Source organism: Oncorhynchus masou, chromosome 11, assembly GCF_036934945.1.
Source record: "Oncorhynchus masou masou isolate Uvic2021 chromosome 11, UVic_Omas_1.1, whole genome shotgun sequence".
Lineage (NCBI taxonomy): Eukaryota > Metazoa > Chordata > Actinopteri > Salmoniformes > Salmonidae > Oncorhynchus > Oncorhynchus masou.
In genome coordinates this window covers 14,405,591-14,423,286 of record NC_088222.1, presented here as the reverse complement: position 1 = coordinate 14,423,286, position 17,696 = coordinate 14,405,591, and the positions used below count along the sequence as shown (strand labels likewise).

Genomic DNA, 17,696 nt, shown 5'->3' with positions numbered 1-17,696 from the left:
GTCAAAAGTTTGGACACACCTCAAGGGTTTTCCTTTATTTTTACTATTTTCTACATTGTAGAATAATAGCGAATACATCAAAACTATGAAATAACATATACGAAATCATGTAGTAACCCAAAAAAGTATCTAACAAATCAAAATATATTTAAAATGTTAGATTTTTCAAAGTAGCCACCCGTTGCCTTGATGACAGCTTTGAACACTCTAAGCATTCTCTCAACCAGCTTCATGAGGAATGTTTTTCCAATAGTCTTGAAGGAGTTCCCACATATGCTGAGCACCTGATTGCTGATTTTCCTTCACTCTGCGGTCCAACTCATCTCAAACCATCTCAATTGGGTTGCGGTCGGGTGATTGTGGAGGCCAGGTCATCTGATGCAGCACTCCATCACTCTCCTTCTTGGTCAAATAGCCCTTACACAGCCTGGAGATGTGTTGGGACATTGTCGTGTTGAAAAACAAATGATAGTCCCACTAAGCGCAAACCAGAAGGGATGGCGTATCGCTGCAGAATGCTGTGGGAGCCATGCTGGTTAAGTGTGCCTTGAATTCTAAAAATATCACTGACAGTGACACCAGCAAAGCACACCCACACCAGCACAACTCCTCCTCCATGCTTCACGGTGGGAACCACACATGCAGAGATCATCCGTTCACCTACTCTGCATCTCACAAAGACACAGAGGTTGGAACCAAAAATCTCCAATGTGGACTCACCAGACCAAAGGACAGATGTCCAAATCAAATCAAATGTATTTATATAGCCCTTCGTACATCAGCTGATATCACAAATGGCTGTACAGAAACCCAGCCCAAAACCCCAAACAGCAAGCAATGCAGGTGTAGAAGCATGGTGGCTAGGAAAAGCGCCCTAGAAAGACCAAAACCTAGGAAGAAACCTAGAGCGGAACCAGGCTATGAGGGGTGGCCAGTTCTCTTCTGGCTGTGCTGGGTGGAGATTATAACAGAACATGGCCAAGATGTTCAAATGTTCATAAATGACCAGAATGGTCAAATAATAATAATCACAGTAGTTGTCGAGGGTGCAGCAAGTCAGCACCTCAGGAGTAAATGTCAGTTGGCTTTTCGTAGCCGATCATTAAAAGTATCTCTACCACTCCTGCTGTCTCTAGAGAGTTGAAAACAGCAGGTCTGGGACAGGTAGCAGGTCCGGTGAACAGGTCAGGATTCCATAGCCGCAGGCAGAACAGTTGAAACTGGAGCAGCAGCACGGCCAGATGGACTGGGGACAGCAAGGAGTCATCATGCCAGGTAGTCCTGAGGCATAGTCGGGGGGTTCAGGTCCTCCGAGAGAGCAAAATAAAGAGAGAAAGAGAATTAGTGAGAGCATACTTAAATTCACACAGGACACCGGATAAGACAGGAAAAGTTCTCCAGATATAACAAACTGACCCTAGCCCCCGACAAATAAACTACTGCAGCATAAATACTGGAGGCTGAGACAGGAGGGGTCAGGAGACACTGTGGCCCCATCCGATGATACCCCCGGACAGGGCCAAACAGCAAGGATATAACCCTACCCACTTTGCCAAAGCACAGCCCCCACACCACAAGAGGGATATCTTCAACCACCAACTTACCATCCTGAGACAAGGCCGAGTATAGCCCACAAAGATCTCCGCCACGGCACAACCCAAGGGGGGGGCGCCAACCCAGACAGGAAGATCACATCAGTGACTCAACCCACTCAAGTGACGCACCCCTCCTAGGGACGGCATGAAAGAGCACCAGTAAGCAAGTGACTCAGCCCCTGTAATAGGGTGAGAGGCAGAGAATCCCAGTGGAAAGAGGGGAACCGGCCAGGCAGAGACAGCAAGGGCGGTTCGTTGCTCCAGAGCCTTTCCGTTCACCTTCACACCCCTGGGCCAGACTACACTCAATCATATGACCCATTGAAGAGATGAGTCTTCAGTAAAGACTTAAAGGTTGAGACCGAGTTTGCGTCTCTCACATGGGTAGGCAGACCATTCCATAAAAATGGAGCTCTATAGGAGAAAGCCCTGCCTCCAGCTGTTTGCTTAGAAATTTTAGACAATTAGGAGTCCTGCGTCTTGTGACCGTAGCGTACGTGTAGGTATGTACGGCAGGACCAAATCAGAGAGATAGGTAGGATTAAGCCCATGTAATGCTTTGTAGGTTAGCAGTAAAACCTTGAAATCAGCCCTTGCCTTGACAGGAAGCCAGTGTAGGGAGGTTAGCACTGGAGTAATATGATCACATTTTTTGGTTCTAGTCAGGATTCTAGCAGCCGTATTTAGCACTAACTGAAGATTATTTAGTGCTTTGTCCGGGTAGCCGGAAATTAGAGCATTGTAGTAGTCTAACCTAGAAGTAACAAAAGCATAGATTAATTTTTTTGCATAATTTTTGGACAGAAAGTTTCTAATTTTTGCAATGTTACGTAGATGGGGAAAAAGCTGTCCTTGAAACAGTCTTGATATGTTCGTCAAAAGAGAGATCGGGGTCCAGAGTAACGCCGAGGTCCTTCACAGTTTTATTTGAGACGACTGTACAACCATTAAGATAATTGTCAGATTCAACAGAAGATATCTTTGTTTCTTGGGACCTAGAACAAGCATCTCTGTTTTGTCCGAGTTTAAAAGTAGAACGTTTACAGCCATCCACTTCCTTATGTCTGAAACACAGGTTTCTAGCGTGGGCAATTTTGGGGCTTCACCATGTTTCATTGAAATGTACAGCTGTGTGTCATCCGCATAGCAGTGAAAGTTAACATTATGTTTTCGAATTACATCCCCAAGAGGTAAAATATATAGTGAAAACAATAGTGGTCGTAAAACGGAACCTTGAGGAACACTGAAATGTACAGTTGATTTGTCAGAGGACAAACCATTCACAGAGACAAACTGATATCTTTCCGACAGATAAGATCTTAACCAGGCCAGAACTTGTCCGTGTAGACCAATTTGGGTTCCCAAAAAGAATGTGGTGATCGATGGTATCAAAAGCAGCAATAAGGTCTAGGAGCACGAGGACACATGCAGAGCCTCGGTCTGATGCCATTAAAATGTAATTTACCACCTTTACAAGTGCAGTCTCAGTGCTATGATGGGGTCTAAAACCAGACTGAAGCGTTTCGTATACATTGTTTTTCTTCAGGAAGGGAGTGAGTTGCTCCGCAACAGCCTTTTCTAACATTTTTGAGAGGAATGGAAGATTCGATATTGGCCGATAGTGTTTTATATTTTCTGGGTCAAGGTTTGGCTTTTTCAAGAGAGGCTTTATTACTGCCACTTTTAGTGAGTTTGGTACACATCCGGTGGATAGAGAGCCATTTATTATGTTCAACATAGGAGGGCCAAGCACAGGAAGCAGCTCTTTCAGTAGTTTAGTTGGAATAGGGTCCAGTATGCAGCTTAAAGGCTTAGAGGCCATGATTATTTTCATCATTGTGTCAAGAGATATAGTACTAAAACACTTGAGTGTCTCTCTTGATCCTAGGTCCTGGCAGAGTTGTGCAGACTCAGGACAACTGAGCATTGAAGGAATACGCAGATATAAAGAGGAGTCCGTAATTTGCTTTCTAATAATCAGGATATTTTCCTCAAAGAAGTTCATGAAATTATTACTGCTGAAGTGAAAGCCATCCTCACTTGGGGAATGCTGCTTTTTAGTTAGCTTTGCGACAGTATCAAAAATACATTTTGGTTTGTTCTTATTTTCCTCAATTAAGTTGGAAAAATAGGATGATCGAGCAGCAGTAAGGGCTCTTCGATACTGCACGCACGGTACTATCTCTCCAAGCTAGTCGGAAGACTTCCAGTTTGGTGTGGCGCCATTTCCGTTCCAACTTTCTGGAAGCTTGCTTCAGAGCTCGGGTATTATATGTATACCAGGGAGCTAGTTTCCTATGAGAAATGTTTTTAGTTTTTAGGGGTGCAACTGCATCTAGGGTATTGCAAATTGATTTCCTCAGTTAGGTGGTTAACTGATTTTTGTCCTCTGACGTCCTTGGGTAGGCAGAGGGAGTCTGGAAGGGCATCAAGGAATATTTGTGTTGTCTGTGAATTTATAGCACAACTTTTGATGCTCCTTGGTTGGGGTCTGAGCAGATTATTTGTTGCAATTGCAAACGTAATAAAATGGTGGTCCGATAGTCCAGGATTATGAGGAAAAACATTAAGATCCACAACATTTATTCCATGGGACAAAAATAGGTCCAGAGTATGTCTGTGACAGTGAGTAGGTCCAGAGACATGTTGGACAAAACCCACTGAGTCGATGATGGCTCCGAAAGCCTTTTGGAGTGGGTCTGTGGACTTTTCCATGTGAATATTAAAGTCACCAAAAATGTGAATATTATCTGCTATGACTACAAGGTCCGATAGGAATTCAGGGAACTCAATGATAAACGCTGTATATGGCCCAGCAGGCCTGTAAACAATAGCTATAAAAAGTGATTGAGTAGGCTGCATAAATTTCATGACTAGAAGCTCAGCTTGTAAATTGAAATTTGCTATCGTAAATGTTAGCAACACCTCCGCCTTTGCGGGATGCACAGGGGATATGCTCACTAGTGTAACCAGGAGGTGAGGCTTCATTTAACACAGTAAATTCATCAGGCTTAAGCCATGTTTCATTCAGGCCAATCACATCAAGGTTATGATCAGTGATTAGTTCATTGACTATAATTGCCTTTGAAGTAAGGGATCTAACTTTAAGTAGCCCTATTTTGAGATGTGAGGTATCACGATCTCTTTCAATAATGACAGGAATGGAGGAGGTCTTAATCCTAGTGAGATTGCTAAAGCGAACAGCTCCATGTTTAGTTTTGCCCAAACCAGGTCGAGGCACAGACACAGTCTCAATGGGGATAGCTGAGCTGACTACACTGACTGTGCTAGTGGCAGGCTCCACTAAGCAAGCAGGCTGGCTAACAGCCTGCTGCCTGGCCTGCACCTTATTTCATTGTGGAACAAGAGGAGTTAGAGCCCTGTCTATGTTGGTAGATAAGATGAGAGCACCCCTCCAACTAGGATGGAGTCCGTCACTCCTCAGCAGGCCAGGCTTGGTCCTGTTTGTGGGTGAATCCCAGAAAGAGGGCCAATTATCTACAAATGTTATCTTTTGGGAGGGGCAGAAAACAGTTTTCAACCAGCGATTGAGTTGTGAGACTCTGCTGTAGAGCTCATCACACCCCCTAACTGGGAGGGGGCCAGAGTCAAATTACTCGATGCCGACACATCTTTCTAGCTGATTTACACGCTGAAGCTTGGTGACCTCTGACTGTTTCATCCTAACATTGTTGATGCCGTGGATAAAAATATCCCTATACTCTCTACATTCACCAGGTTTAGCTTTAGCCAGCACCATCTTCAGATTAGCCTTAACGTCGGTAGCCCTGCCCCCTGGTAAACAGTGTATGATCGCTGGATGATTCGTTTTAAGTCTAATACTACGGGTAATGGAGTCGGCAATGACTAGGCTTTTCAATTTGTCAGACCTAATGGTGGGAAGCTTTGGCGTCTCTCCCGTAACGGGAGGAGTAGAGACAAGAGAAGGCTCGGCCTCAGACTCCGACTCGCTGCTTAATGGGGAAAACCGGTTGAAAGTTTCTGTCGGCTGAATGAGCGACACCGGTTGAGAATTCCTACAGCATTTCCCTCCAGAAACCATGAGAAAGTTGTCCGGCTGCGGGGACCGTGCGAGGGGATTTAACTAACGTTACTATCTGTACTATTCATCCTTTCGTTCACTGAAATTACTCTTGCCTAACGATTGCGTCTGAAGCTGGGCTTGCAGCACAGCTATCCTCGCTGTAAGGCGATCGTTCTCCTGTATATTATGAGTACAGCGACTGCAATTAGAAGGCATCATGTTAATGTTACTACTTAGCTTCGGCTGTTGGAGGTCCTGACAAACCACGTCCAGATAAAGCATCCGGAGTGAAAAAGTTGAATGAAAAAATGTTGAGTGAGGGAAAAACCAAAAATATAAACGGTAATTAAAAGGTAAAAACGTAAAGTTGTCAGATAGCAAAGTAAGGTTGGCAACAAAATGCACAGCAACACGTAAACAAGTCTGCAAGTTCCACAGGTCTAATGTCCATTGCTCGTGTTTCTTTGCCCAAGCAAGTCTCTTCTTCTTATTGGTGTGCTTTAGTAGCTTTAGTAGTTTCTTTGAAGCAAATCGACCATGAAGGTCTGATTCACTCAGTCTCCTCTGAACAGTTGATGCTCAGAGGAAACCCTAAAAATTGTCAGACTCCAGTCACCCTAGTCATAAACTGTTCTCTCTGCTACCGCATGGCAAGCGGTACCGGAGTGCCAAGTCTAGGTCCAAAAGGCTTCTCAACAGATTCTACCCCCAAGCCATAAGACTCCTCAACATCTAATCAAATGGCTACCCATACTATTTGCATTGCACCCCTCCCCCCCTCTCCTACTCTTTTACGCTGCTGCTATTCTGTTTATTATCTATGCATAGTCACTTTAACTCTACCTACATGTACATATTACCTCAATTATCTCGACTGACCAGTGCCCCTGCACATTGACTCTGTTCCGATACCCCCTGTATATAGCCTCACTACTGTTCTTTTACTGCTGCTCATGAATTATTTGTTACTTTTATTTCTTTCTTTTTTTACTTAACAGCACTCTAAGGTCTACACCTGTTGAATTCGGCGCATGTGACAAATGCAAGTTGATTTGTTTTGATGTGTCTGTTACTTGAACTCTGTGAAACATTTACTAAGGCAGCAATCTGAGGTGCAGTTAATTGCCGATTTCTGAGGCTGGTAACTCTAATGAACTTATCCTCTGCAGCAGAGGTAATTGGGGCTTCCTTTCCTGTGGCGGTCCTCATGAGAGCCCGTTTCATTATTGTGCTTGATGGTTTTAACGACTGCACTTGAAGAAACTTTCAAAGTTCTTGAAATTGTCCAGAATGACTGATCTTCATGTCTTAAAGTAATGATGGACTATCATTTCTCTTTGCTTATTTGAGCTGTTCTTGCCATAATATGGACTTGCTCTTTTACCAAATAGGGCCATCTTATGTATGGCAACTCTACCTTGTCACAACACAACTGATTGGCTCTAACACATTAAGAAGGAAAGAAATTCCACAAATTCACTTTTAACAAGGCACACTTGTTAATTGAAATGCTTTCCAGGTGACTACCTCATGAAGCTGGTTGAGAGAATGTGCAAAGCTGTCATTATTTACCTCTATTTAACTAGGCAAGTCAGATAAGAACAAATTCTTATTTTAAATTATGCCTAGGAACAGTGGGTTAACTGCCTTGTTCAGGGGTAGGACTACAGATTTGTTTTTACCTTGTCAGCTCGGGAATTCGACCTTGCAACCGTCAACTTTGAAGAATCTCAAATGTTTAATACATTTTTGGTTACTACATGATTCCATATGTGTTATTTCATAGTTTTGATGTATTAACTAATATTCTACGATGTAGAAAATAGTAAAATAAAGAAAAATTCTTGAATGAGTAGGTGTGTCCAAACTTTTGACCGGTACTGTAGGTCATTCCATCATGTCCAGATGATCATATCCAGATGGGCAATAAAAATACATTTCATTTCTGGACACAGACTTCTTCAACTGCGGTTCATGAAATCGTATTTTATTCAAGTAGTTTATAAAGTACAGAGGGGGGGGGGTCCATGGGCACGTCTGTCGCAGGGCTATTGAGTAACTTCAGAACGCCGATTTTTGGTTTCGTTGATGGACTAGCTAGCATGAGCTGCTGGGCTAGCCAGCTGCTTAGCATAGTGTATTGTGTCATTGATTTAGCTATAGTCAATGAAATTAAAGCTTGCTAGATCACAACGTAAGGTGTATTGTAGCTAAATGACACCACGTAGACATCGATAGCATGCAACAAAAGGTAATTTTATATCTGCGTGCCAGCATGAAAGCTATAACGTTAGCTAGTTCGCTAGCTAGCATGCCCGGCTAAATTTTCAGTTGAACTTCATGTTATGAGAGGAATGCATATATATTTCAATCAATCGCTTAGCTCTGATTTATTCCTAGAAACTAACTTAGCTATTGCCAAAAGCATGTTGACCTTCTGATTTTATTAGTCATATCTTCAGATCCTCTGTTAAATCTGCTATCAGCAGAATAGTACCTTGTTGTTGAACTACAAAAGCGCTCCATCTTTGTCAAATTTAGATTGCAATGAAACCGTAGTGCCACGCTATAACATTACCCTGTTGTGTGCCCCTTTTATCTTTTCAGCCTTAAAACGGTGCCAGGACTCTGAAATCTGATGGTCCAAAATGCCTCAAAAACTTAAGTTACACAAGAGTAGTCACTACATTGAGCTGGGGAGTTACCAGTACTGGCCAGTTCTGGTGCCTCGGGGAATCCGCTTGTACACATTTGAACAGATCCCGTTATTCTTGAAAGAAAACCCATACATTACAGATGGATACAGAGCACACTTGACATCAAAACTATGTTTAAAAAGGTATGTAAAATCAAGAGAATAAGCCTAGTTGTTGTAGCTTCAGTTGTAGTAATAATAGATAGTTGTTGTGTAGCCTGGTCCTGGATCTATACTGTCTTGTCAACTCATGGTCATCATCACACCAAACAAAATGACCATAGCAGTTGGCAAAACAGCACAAACAGATCTGGAACCAGGCTAGTTGTTGTGTATTGTTTTCCACCCCTCTAGCATCTTTGTGCTGTCCAATGAAACAGTCAACATATGGACTCATCTGTTGGGCTTCCTCCTGTTCTTCCTACTGGGGGTGAATGACATGTCTACAGTCCTGCCGGCTTCAGGTGCCAACAGAGAAGACTATGTCATCTACTGCATAGGACTTTTCTGCTTTCAGGTGTGTGTGTGTGTGTGTGTGTGTGTGTGTGTGTGTGTGTGTGTGTGTGTGTGTGTGTGTGTGTGTGTGTGTGTGTGTGTGTGTGTGTGTGTGTGTGTGTGTGTGTGTGACAGAGGTCACAGCGATCTGTCTTTTGTCCATGAAAATCTTAATCTACTTTGCTTTTGTGCCAACACACCTGTAATGTTCCATTCTGCAGCTCTGCATTTAGTACTGTTGTAGTATTGCTACATGTTGTTTTTCTAGGTGTGTATGCTGTGTTCAGTGGGGTATCACCTCTTTTCCTGCCACCGCTCAGAGAAGACGTGTCATCGCTGGTTGGCGCTGGACTATGCAGGAATCTCTGTGGGAATCCTGGGCTGTTACATTCCAGGGGTCTTCTATGCCTTCTACTGCAACATTGTATGTTGGACAATATAATAGCCATTTCAGCCCATTGTTTTTATTTCACCCATACTGGTATATATATTTTTTTTTTTTCGCCCATAAAATATATAAATATATAGCCTTGTGAAACCAGACTGATCTGTCTGGTTTAACAAGGCTAATAAAGATAACATGTTAAACTTACTGTGAAGATATACCTACATAAACTGTCTCTGAAATGTAATCCCTTCTCCTGCTCTGCTCTTTATTCTTGTTTTCCAACTCCCCCAGTTCTGGAGACAGGTGTACTTGGTGATTGTTCTAGCATTGATATTGGCCATATTCTCGGCTCAGATCCACCCTCACTACCTCTCTAAGGAGTGGCAACACCTGCGGACCGTCATCTTCTGCTCTGTGGCTGGCTACGGGGTCATCCCAGCTGTCCACTGGGTCTGGCTCAATGGAGGCTTCAGCTCCGTTGTCGTCCAGGTGAAACTGCAGAATTGTTATACAATTATTACAAAGATGAAATGCATACAAAGATTTATAAATACAAATATTACAATGCTAGAAAATATTCTGCACAGGAGTGAAGTATTTCTTACCGTATTGCAGTTGTTCCTCCCTCGTGTGATTGTGATGTATTTGATAGCTGGAGCTGCGTTCCTCTTTTACATCTCTAAAATCCCAGAACGCTGCTTCCCAGGTGAGCCTTCATGCTTGACACATCTATTCCACAATATTACAAATGACCTTGTATAGCAAATAACCACTCATATGATTAAAATGAGTAATTGTGCACCTTGTTTTCCCACTTCATGCTTTTGATCCATTTATAAGACATGTATAACATAATACTCTTTCCATTTGTTACTATACACTGAGTGTGCAAGATATTAGCAACACCTGCTCTTTCCATGACAGAGTGACCAGGTGAAAGCTGTGATCCCTTGAATGGGGTATGGTAGTAGGTGCCAGTTGCACCGGTTTGAGTGTATCAAGAACTGCAAAGCTGCTGGGTTTTTCACGCTCAACAGTTTCCCGTTTGTATCAACAACGGTCCACCACCCAAAGGACATCCAGCTAACTTGACACAACTACGGGAAACATTGAAGTCAACATTGGCCAGCATCACTGTGGAACGCTTTCAACACCTTGTAGAATCCATGCTGTTCTGAATGCAGAATGGGGTGAAACACAATATTAGGGTGTTCCTAATGTTTTGTACACTGTATATTTCAGTCACCTTTTTTTTGCCAACTTTTGATTGGCCTAATAGCCTCTGTCTTCCATTTCCTTATTTCAAGCTCAACGTTGAACACTTAATATTTGAAGTGACCATGTGATGCCCTTTGACCTCCACAGGTCAGCTGAACTATCTGGGTGCCAGCCACCAGGTGTGGCATGTCCTGGTAGTGTTTATGTTCTACTGGTGGCACCAGACTGCTGTGTATATAATGAACTTCAGACACAACCAGCCATGCCCTCCTCTCTACACCAATAGTGGCTAGCTGGAGCCACACAGGCTAGCATCCAGCCACCAAGCAACCACAGCCTGTACTGTAGCCACTCAATGCAATCAAACCAGACTACAGACCTCCTATATAAGCTTATTCTACAGATGCCCAGTCAAGACCCATATCCAAGAATACCCATGACAGTACTGTTAAACCTTGTAGAAAGCTTGAAACCATCTCTGGTTTTAAGGTTTGCTATTGGTGGTATGCAATCATATCTGCTTTCTGCTGAGACTTCTGTAAGGCCAGGTTATAAGAGATGGAAAGACATGTCAATCATAGCCTGGTCGCAGGTCTGGGAAGCAAGATGGCACAAACAGATCTGGGACCAGGCAGGGTAAGTCACTAGACACACTGTACACAATACATATACCACTACAGCTGAACATTTTCTGTGATTCTCCAATTATCTTATCATATTCAAGATTTTTTTTACCTGATTTGTATCTATTAATTTGCATGTAAGCTACTGTTTGAATGTTACATGCTGTGAAATACTTCTCTGCTGCCTTGAGCAAATGGGACCTTCCAAAGGGTTATGTGCAATCTACCTACCTACTATCCTATGGAAATAGAACAACAACAAAAAAGTTATTTTTGCTTGAGTAGTTTTATCTGTATTCATCAATACTTGAATTGTTTGTGTGTTGCATTATTGCCTCTGGCACAAACTTCATTGGGTTCTATGTTGGGGTTGAGTAGTTATCTTACTATATTTCATTAATGGTGGGGTTGAGTAGTTATCTTACTGTATTTCATTAATGGTGGGGCTGAGTAGTTATCTTACTGTATTTCATTAATGGTGGGGTTGAGTAGTTATCTTACTGTATTTCATTAATGGTGGGATTGAGTAGTTATCTTACTGTATTTCATTAACGGTGGGGTTGAGTAGTTATCTTACTGTATTTCATTAATGGTGGGGTTGAGTAGTTATCTTACTGTATTTCATTAACGGTGGGGTTGAGTAGTTATCTTACTGTATTTCATTAATGCTGGGGCTGAGTAGTTATCTTACTGTATTTCATTAACGGTGGGGTTGAGTAGTTATCTTACTGTATTTCATTAATGGTGGGGTTGAGTTGTTATCTTACTGTATTTCATTAATGGTGGGATTGAGTAGTTATCTTACTGTATTTCATTAATGGTGGGGTTGAGTAGTTATCTTACTGTATTTCATTAATGGTGGGATTGAGTAGTTATCTTACTGTATTTCATTAATGGTGGGGTTACTTTTAGTATTAGTGGTCAACTGACCTCCTTCCTCTCACAATCCACTTGAATCTAAGGGCTGATTCAAGAACTGTTTCGAGAAATGTAACCAACTAAACATAAACCCAATAAAATAGATTGGGATTAAATTCCCCTCGCCTTAATTTGTTAGTGTCCCTGTGTCACTCACAGGTGTGAACAACTGCATAAGAACAAAAGTCCTAATGGCCAGTATTATCGATTGTATGTTATACACCACAATGGTGTAGTACACTTGAATTCAGGTTAGGTCAAATTACTACCCAGTCTCTCTATGCAACAATATACTGTACATCTCCTGCCATTTTAAACCAGTTCCCAGTCATGTATCCAGCAATGCAATGACATTTTGGTCATACGTTTTTAGATTGTCTCCAGCTGACATACTTAGCCTCTAGTCAGATAAGGATGCTCTGTCAGAGTCATGTGTATAGGTGGCAGGGAAGTCGTGACATGCTCAGAACATATCACAGCCTGTAATGACTGGAAATGTAGCAGACTGTTTGTTTGCCTTGTAAATTCACTTTTGTTTTTAAGTATGACTTTCATTATTTACTGTGTAATTACTGTATTATTTTACCGGTCTGTCTTGTTTGTTACATTGTTCAACATTTGTTTTTAATTTATTTTGGCATGGTTGATGGACCTTTACTTTTGAATACTGGCAATGACTAAAGGGGCACATTATTTTAATCTATCTGTTACATGACATGTTTCTCTTTGATTACTATCAATAAATAAAGACTGCCTCAATAAATATCATTGTTGAAGTTATGTAATGAGAATATTAAATTCATTTGCAATGACATTTACTTGTAGCTACAGTTTTCAGAAAGTGCCCTCGTCCTCAAAGTTGACTATATCTTCATCTTCTCCTTGCAATCAAACGTCTTCCAGAGCATAGGCTAATTTTGGCATATGAGGATTATATTTTCTCTAAACTAATTCTACAATATAACATTCCAGCGTAAATTGAGGGATTATAATCTACAGCCATTTTTTCTTTTCTTGCAGCCACTAATTAGAATTTTGTAAGGGTTTGGGTTGTCAGATACTCCCAACCTGGATTACAAATCTCAAGATTACAGCCTTGCTGTCACGACTTCCGCCGGAGTCGGTTCCTCCTTGTTCGAGCGGCGTTCGGTGGTCGACGTCACCGGCCTTCTAGCCATCACCGATCCACTTTTCATTTTCCATTTGTTTTGTCTTTGTTTTTTACACACATGGTTTAAATTCCCCCATTTACATGTTCATTATTTAACCCTCTGGTTTCCCCCATGTTTGTGTGCGTGTTTGTTTTATTGTAAGGTTGTATCTGACGGCTGGTATATTTGTTGCTGGGTTTTGTTATTTACAGCCGTTTATTTCGTGGTACCGGTATTTTTCCAGCGCCATAGTATTGTGTTTATACTGGTGTTTTCTTGAATTAAATACCTTGTCCACGCATCTCAGCTCTCCTGCGCCTGACTCCTTTCACCAGTTACCCACAGCCTTGACAGAAACACGCACCCCTTCGGAATGGAGTCAGCAGGAGCAGGTGCCCCTGCAGTAGGGGTTGAGGAGCGAGTCCAGCAGCACGCTGCCATGCTGCAGCATCTCGGCAGCGCCATGGATCATGTTCTACAAACCATGGAGCGCTGGGAGAGAAGAGGAGTCCCTCCAGCGTCTCCACCAGCACCACCAGTCTCACCATCACTCTCCCCTTCTTCACCCGGACCCAGTGGGATTCGGCTCGCCCTCCCGAGGGAGTATGATGGAACGGCGGCGGGTTGTCAGGGGTTCTTGCTCCAGCTAGAGCTCTACCTGGCAACCGTCCACCCGGCTCCTTCGGGCCAACAGAGCGTGGCCACCCTCGTCTCCTGCCTCACAGGGAAAGCCCTGGAGTGGGCCAACGCCGTATGGGGGGAAGAAGAAGCAGTGTTGGACCACTTCGAGGATTTCACCCGCTGCTTCCGAGCAGTCTTTGACCATCTGCCTGAGGGTAGAGCGGCGGGGAAACGTCTCGTCCACCTGAGGCAGGGGACGAGGAGCGCACCGGAGTTCGCGTTGGGATTCCGGACCCTGGCCGCAGGAGCGGGATGGAAAGACAGGGCCCTGATCGATCACTACCGGAGCAGTCTGCGCGAGGACGTCCGTCGGGAGTTGGCCTGCAGGGACACCACTCTCACAATCGACCAGCTGGTGGACCTGTCCATCCGGCTGGATAACCTGTCTGCTACCCACGGACGTCCAGATCGGGGTCTGTCGTTTCCATCCCCCAGCACCACCGCTCCGACGTTCCATGCACCATCTGTGGCCGCAGAGGGCATACTGCCGGTTGGTGCTGGGGAGGTTCCTCTGGGAGTCAAGGCAGCAGGCACTCTTGTGCAGGCACTCTCGTGTCACCCCAGGTGAGTCAGCACCATGCTCACCCAGAGCCCCCTGTTGCTCACATGTTTTTGTTTATTAATTTTCCTGAGTTTTCCCCGCATTCCCAGCATAAGGCCTCGTAGATTCAGGCACAGCTGGGAATTTTATTGACAGATCATTTGCCCATAGTTTAGGGATCCCCATTGTTCCTGTGGATATGCCCTTCCCTGTGCGCCCTAGATAGTCGACCATTAGGGTCAGGGCTAATTAGGGAGGCCACCGCTCCACTGGGCAAGGTTACGCAGGAGGGTCACAAGGAGAGAATCACTCTATTCCTTATTGATTCTCCTGCGTTTCCCATGGTGCTGGGCCTACCCTGGTTGGCCTGTCATGACCCCACTATTTCGTGACAACAGAGGGCTCACGAAAGTGCTCGGGAGGTGTTTAGGTTTTTCTGTCAGTGCTACTACGATGGAAAGTCCAGACCAGGTCGCCACCATGCGCATCCCCACTGAATATGCCGATTTGGCTCTCGCCTTCCGTAAAAAGGCGACTCAAATTACCACTCTATCGACGGGGAGATTGTGTGATAAATCTTCTGGTAGATGCAGCACTTCCTAGGAGTTATGTGTATCCCCTGTCGCAAGAAGAGATGGCGGCTCTGGAAACATGTCTCCGAATCTCTGGTGCAGGGGTACATTCGGCCCTCCACTTCACCTGCCTCCTTGAGTTTCTTGTTTGTGAAGAAGGATGGAGGTTTGCGCGCCCGTGTATTGACTATCGAGGCATCAACCAAATCACTGTGAGGTACAGTTACCTGTACATTACAGTTTCAGTTGCCTCTCATAGCCAGTGCGATCAAGTCAATGCACTGGGCGCGGTTCTTCACAAAATTGGATCTCAGGAGCGCTTACAACCTGGTGTGTATCCGGGAGGGGGACAAGTGGAAGACGGCATTTAGTACCACCTCATGGCACTATGAGTACCTCGTCATGCCGTACAGGTTGATGAATGCTCCATCAGTCTTCCAAGCCTTTAAAGACGAGAGTTTCCAGGACCTGCACGGGCAGGGTGTAGTGGTGTATATTGACGACATTCTGATATACTCCGCTACACGCGCCGAGCATATGTCCCTGGTGTGCAGGGTGCTTGGTCGAGTATGACATATACATCAAGGCTGAGTAATGCCTGTTTTTTAAACAGTCCGTCTCCTTCCTAGGGTACCGCATTTCCACTTCAGGGGTGGAGATGGAGAGTGACCGCATTTCAGCCGTGTGTAATTGGCCGACTCCCACCACGGTAAAGGAAGTGCAGCAGTTTCTAGGGTTTGCCAACTACTACCGGAGGTTTAACTGGGGCTTTGGTCAGGTAGCGGCTCCCATTACCTCACTGCTGAAGGGGGGACCGATGCGTTTGCAGTGGTCAGCTGAGGGCTCTGTTTACCTCGGCTCCCGTGCTGGCTCATCCGGATCCCTCTTTGGCATTCATAGTGGAGGTGGACGCATCCGAGGCTGGGATAGGAGCCATGCTCTCTCAGCACTCGGGTACGCCACCGAAGCTCTGCCCCTGTGCCTTCTATTCGAAGAAGCTCAGCCTGGCGGAGTGAAACTATGACGTGGGGGACTGGGAGTTGTTGGCTGTCATCAAGGCTTTGAAGACATGGAGACATTGGCTTGAGGGGGCTAAACACCCTTTCTCATCTGGACGGACCACCACAATCTGGAGTACATCCGGGCGGCGAGGAGACTGAACCCTCGCCAGGCAAGGTGGGCCATGTTCTTTACCCGTTTTGTTTTCACCCTGTCCTAGAGACCAGGTTCCCAGAACGCGAAGGCAGACGCCCTGTCCCGGATGTATGACACAGGGCAGTGGTCCATGGATCGCACTGCCATACTCCCGGCCTCTTGCCTGGTGGTACCAGCAGTGTGGGAGCTGGACGCGGACATCGAGAGGGCGTTACGTACAGAGCCCACTCCCTCCAGTGTCCAGCTGGGCGTCTGTACGTTCCAGTTTGCTGTCCGCGACCCTTGATCTATTGGGCCCACACGTCACCCTCCTCTGGTCATCCGGGCATCGGTCGGACAGTGCGCTGTCTTAGTGGGAAGTACTTGTGGTCCACCTTGGCTAAGGATGTGAGAGTTTATGTTACCTCCTGCTCGGTGTGCGCCCAGTGCAAGGCCTCTAGGCACCTGCCCAGAGGGAAGTTACAAACTTTACCCATTCCTCAACGGCCGTGGTCGTACCTGTCGGTGGACTTCCTGCCGGATCTGGCTCCCTCACAGGGGAACACCACGATCCTGGTCATTGTGGATCGATTTTCTAAGTCCTGCTGTCTCCTCCCTTTGCCCGGTCTCCCTACGGCCCTACAGACTGCAGAGGCCCTGTTCACACACGTCTTCTGGCACTACGGGGTGCCTGAGGACATAGTATCTGATCGAGGTCTCCAGTTCACGCCAAGGGTCTGGAGGGCGTTCTTGGAACGTCTGGGGGTCTCAGTCAGCCTTACCTCAGATTTTCACCCTGAGAGCAAAGGGCAGGTGGAGAGAGTAAATCAGGAAGTGGGTAGGTTTCTGCGGTCTTATTTCCAGGACCGGCCGGGGGAGTGGGCAGCGTTCATACCCTGGGCAGAGATGGCCCAGAACTCACTCCGCCACTCCTCTACCAACCTCTCCCCTTTCCAGTGCGTACTGGGGTACCAGCTGGTTCTGGCGCCGTGGCATCAGAGCCAGATCAAAGCTCTTGCGGTGGACGAATGGTTTAAGCGCATGGAGGAGTCGTGGGATGCCGCTCATGTGCACCTTCAGTGGGCCGTGAGGCATCAGAAAGCCAGCACAGAACGCCACCGCTGTGAGGCCCCGGTGTTCGCACCGGGGGACCGGGTTTGACTCTCAACCCGAAACCTGCCCCTCCGCCTGCCCTGCCGGAAGCTGGGTCCGCGGTTTGTGGGGCCATTCAAAGTCCTGAGGAGAGTGAACGAGGTCTGTTACAGTTTACAGCTTCCCCCAAATTACCTTATTAACTCCTCGCTCCATGTCTCTCCTCAGGCGGGAGGTTCCTCCGCCCCCTCTGGATATCGAGTGGGCCCCGGCGTATGCAGTCCGATCCATACTGGACACGAGGCGTCGGGCGAGGGACCTTCAGTGCCTCAGATATCATATCGTCCAAAAGATGCTAACTTCCCCTGTTATTGTAATGGTGAGAGGTTTGCATGTCTCAGGGGTATGATATTTGTGTGTCTAACATTCTCACTCATTATTCACGATTCATTCAGGACTATCCATAATTATGGTAGTATCTACATTAATGTAAAAGTGTTTAGAAACATATTAAATTCTTATTTACTGAACCAACATATAAACACAAC

The 17,696-nt window shown here is 45.3% G+C and overlaps 1 protein-coding gene across 4 annotated transcripts; it reads left to right on the top strand.

Moving 5' to 3' along the window:
• The first annotated feature begins 7,602 nt into the window (after positions 1-7,602).
• Positions 7,603-12,789, top strand: paqr3b (progestin and adipoQ receptor family member IIIb). Of its 4 annotated transcripts, none has more exons than XM_064977473.1 (7): positions 7,603-7,891; positions 8,248-8,479; positions 8,690-8,852; positions 9,099-9,254; positions 9,510-9,707; positions 9,871-9,924; positions 10,143-10,691. In XM_064977473.1, the coding sequence occupies exons 2-7, from the start codon at positions 8,289-8,291 to the stop codon at positions 10,170-10,172; spliced, it is 792 nt and encodes a 263-aa protein (XP_064833545.1). In that variant the 5' UTR covers positions 7,603-7,891; positions 8,248-8,288; the 3' UTR covers positions 10,173-10,691. The 4 variants fall into 4 exon arrangements, with proteins under 4 accessions (XP_064833545.1, XP_064833547.1, XP_064833543.1 ...); XM_064977475.1 differs by having other exon boundaries at positions 7,663-7,891; positions 10,584-10,677; XM_064977471.1 differs by having other exon boundaries at positions 7,664-7,891; positions 9,834-9,924; positions 10,584-12,789.
• Positions 12,790-17,696: the final 4,907 nt, after the last annotated feature.

Excerpts from the sequence above, each read along its gene's own strand:
- paqr3b (XM_064977471.1), top strand. The coding sequence starts at position 8,289 with ATGCCTCAAAAACTTAAGTTACACAAGAGTAGTCACTACATTGAGCTG. Across the intron at positions 8,480-8,689 it reads TCAAAACTATGTTTAAAAAG|CATCTTTGTGCTGTCCAATG; the intron begins GTATGTAAAATC and ends CCACCCCTCTAG. Across the intron at positions 9,708-9,833 it reads TCAGCTCCGTTGTCGTCCAG|TTGTTCCTCCCTCGTGTGAT; the intron begins GTGAAACTGCAG and ends ACCGTATTGCAG.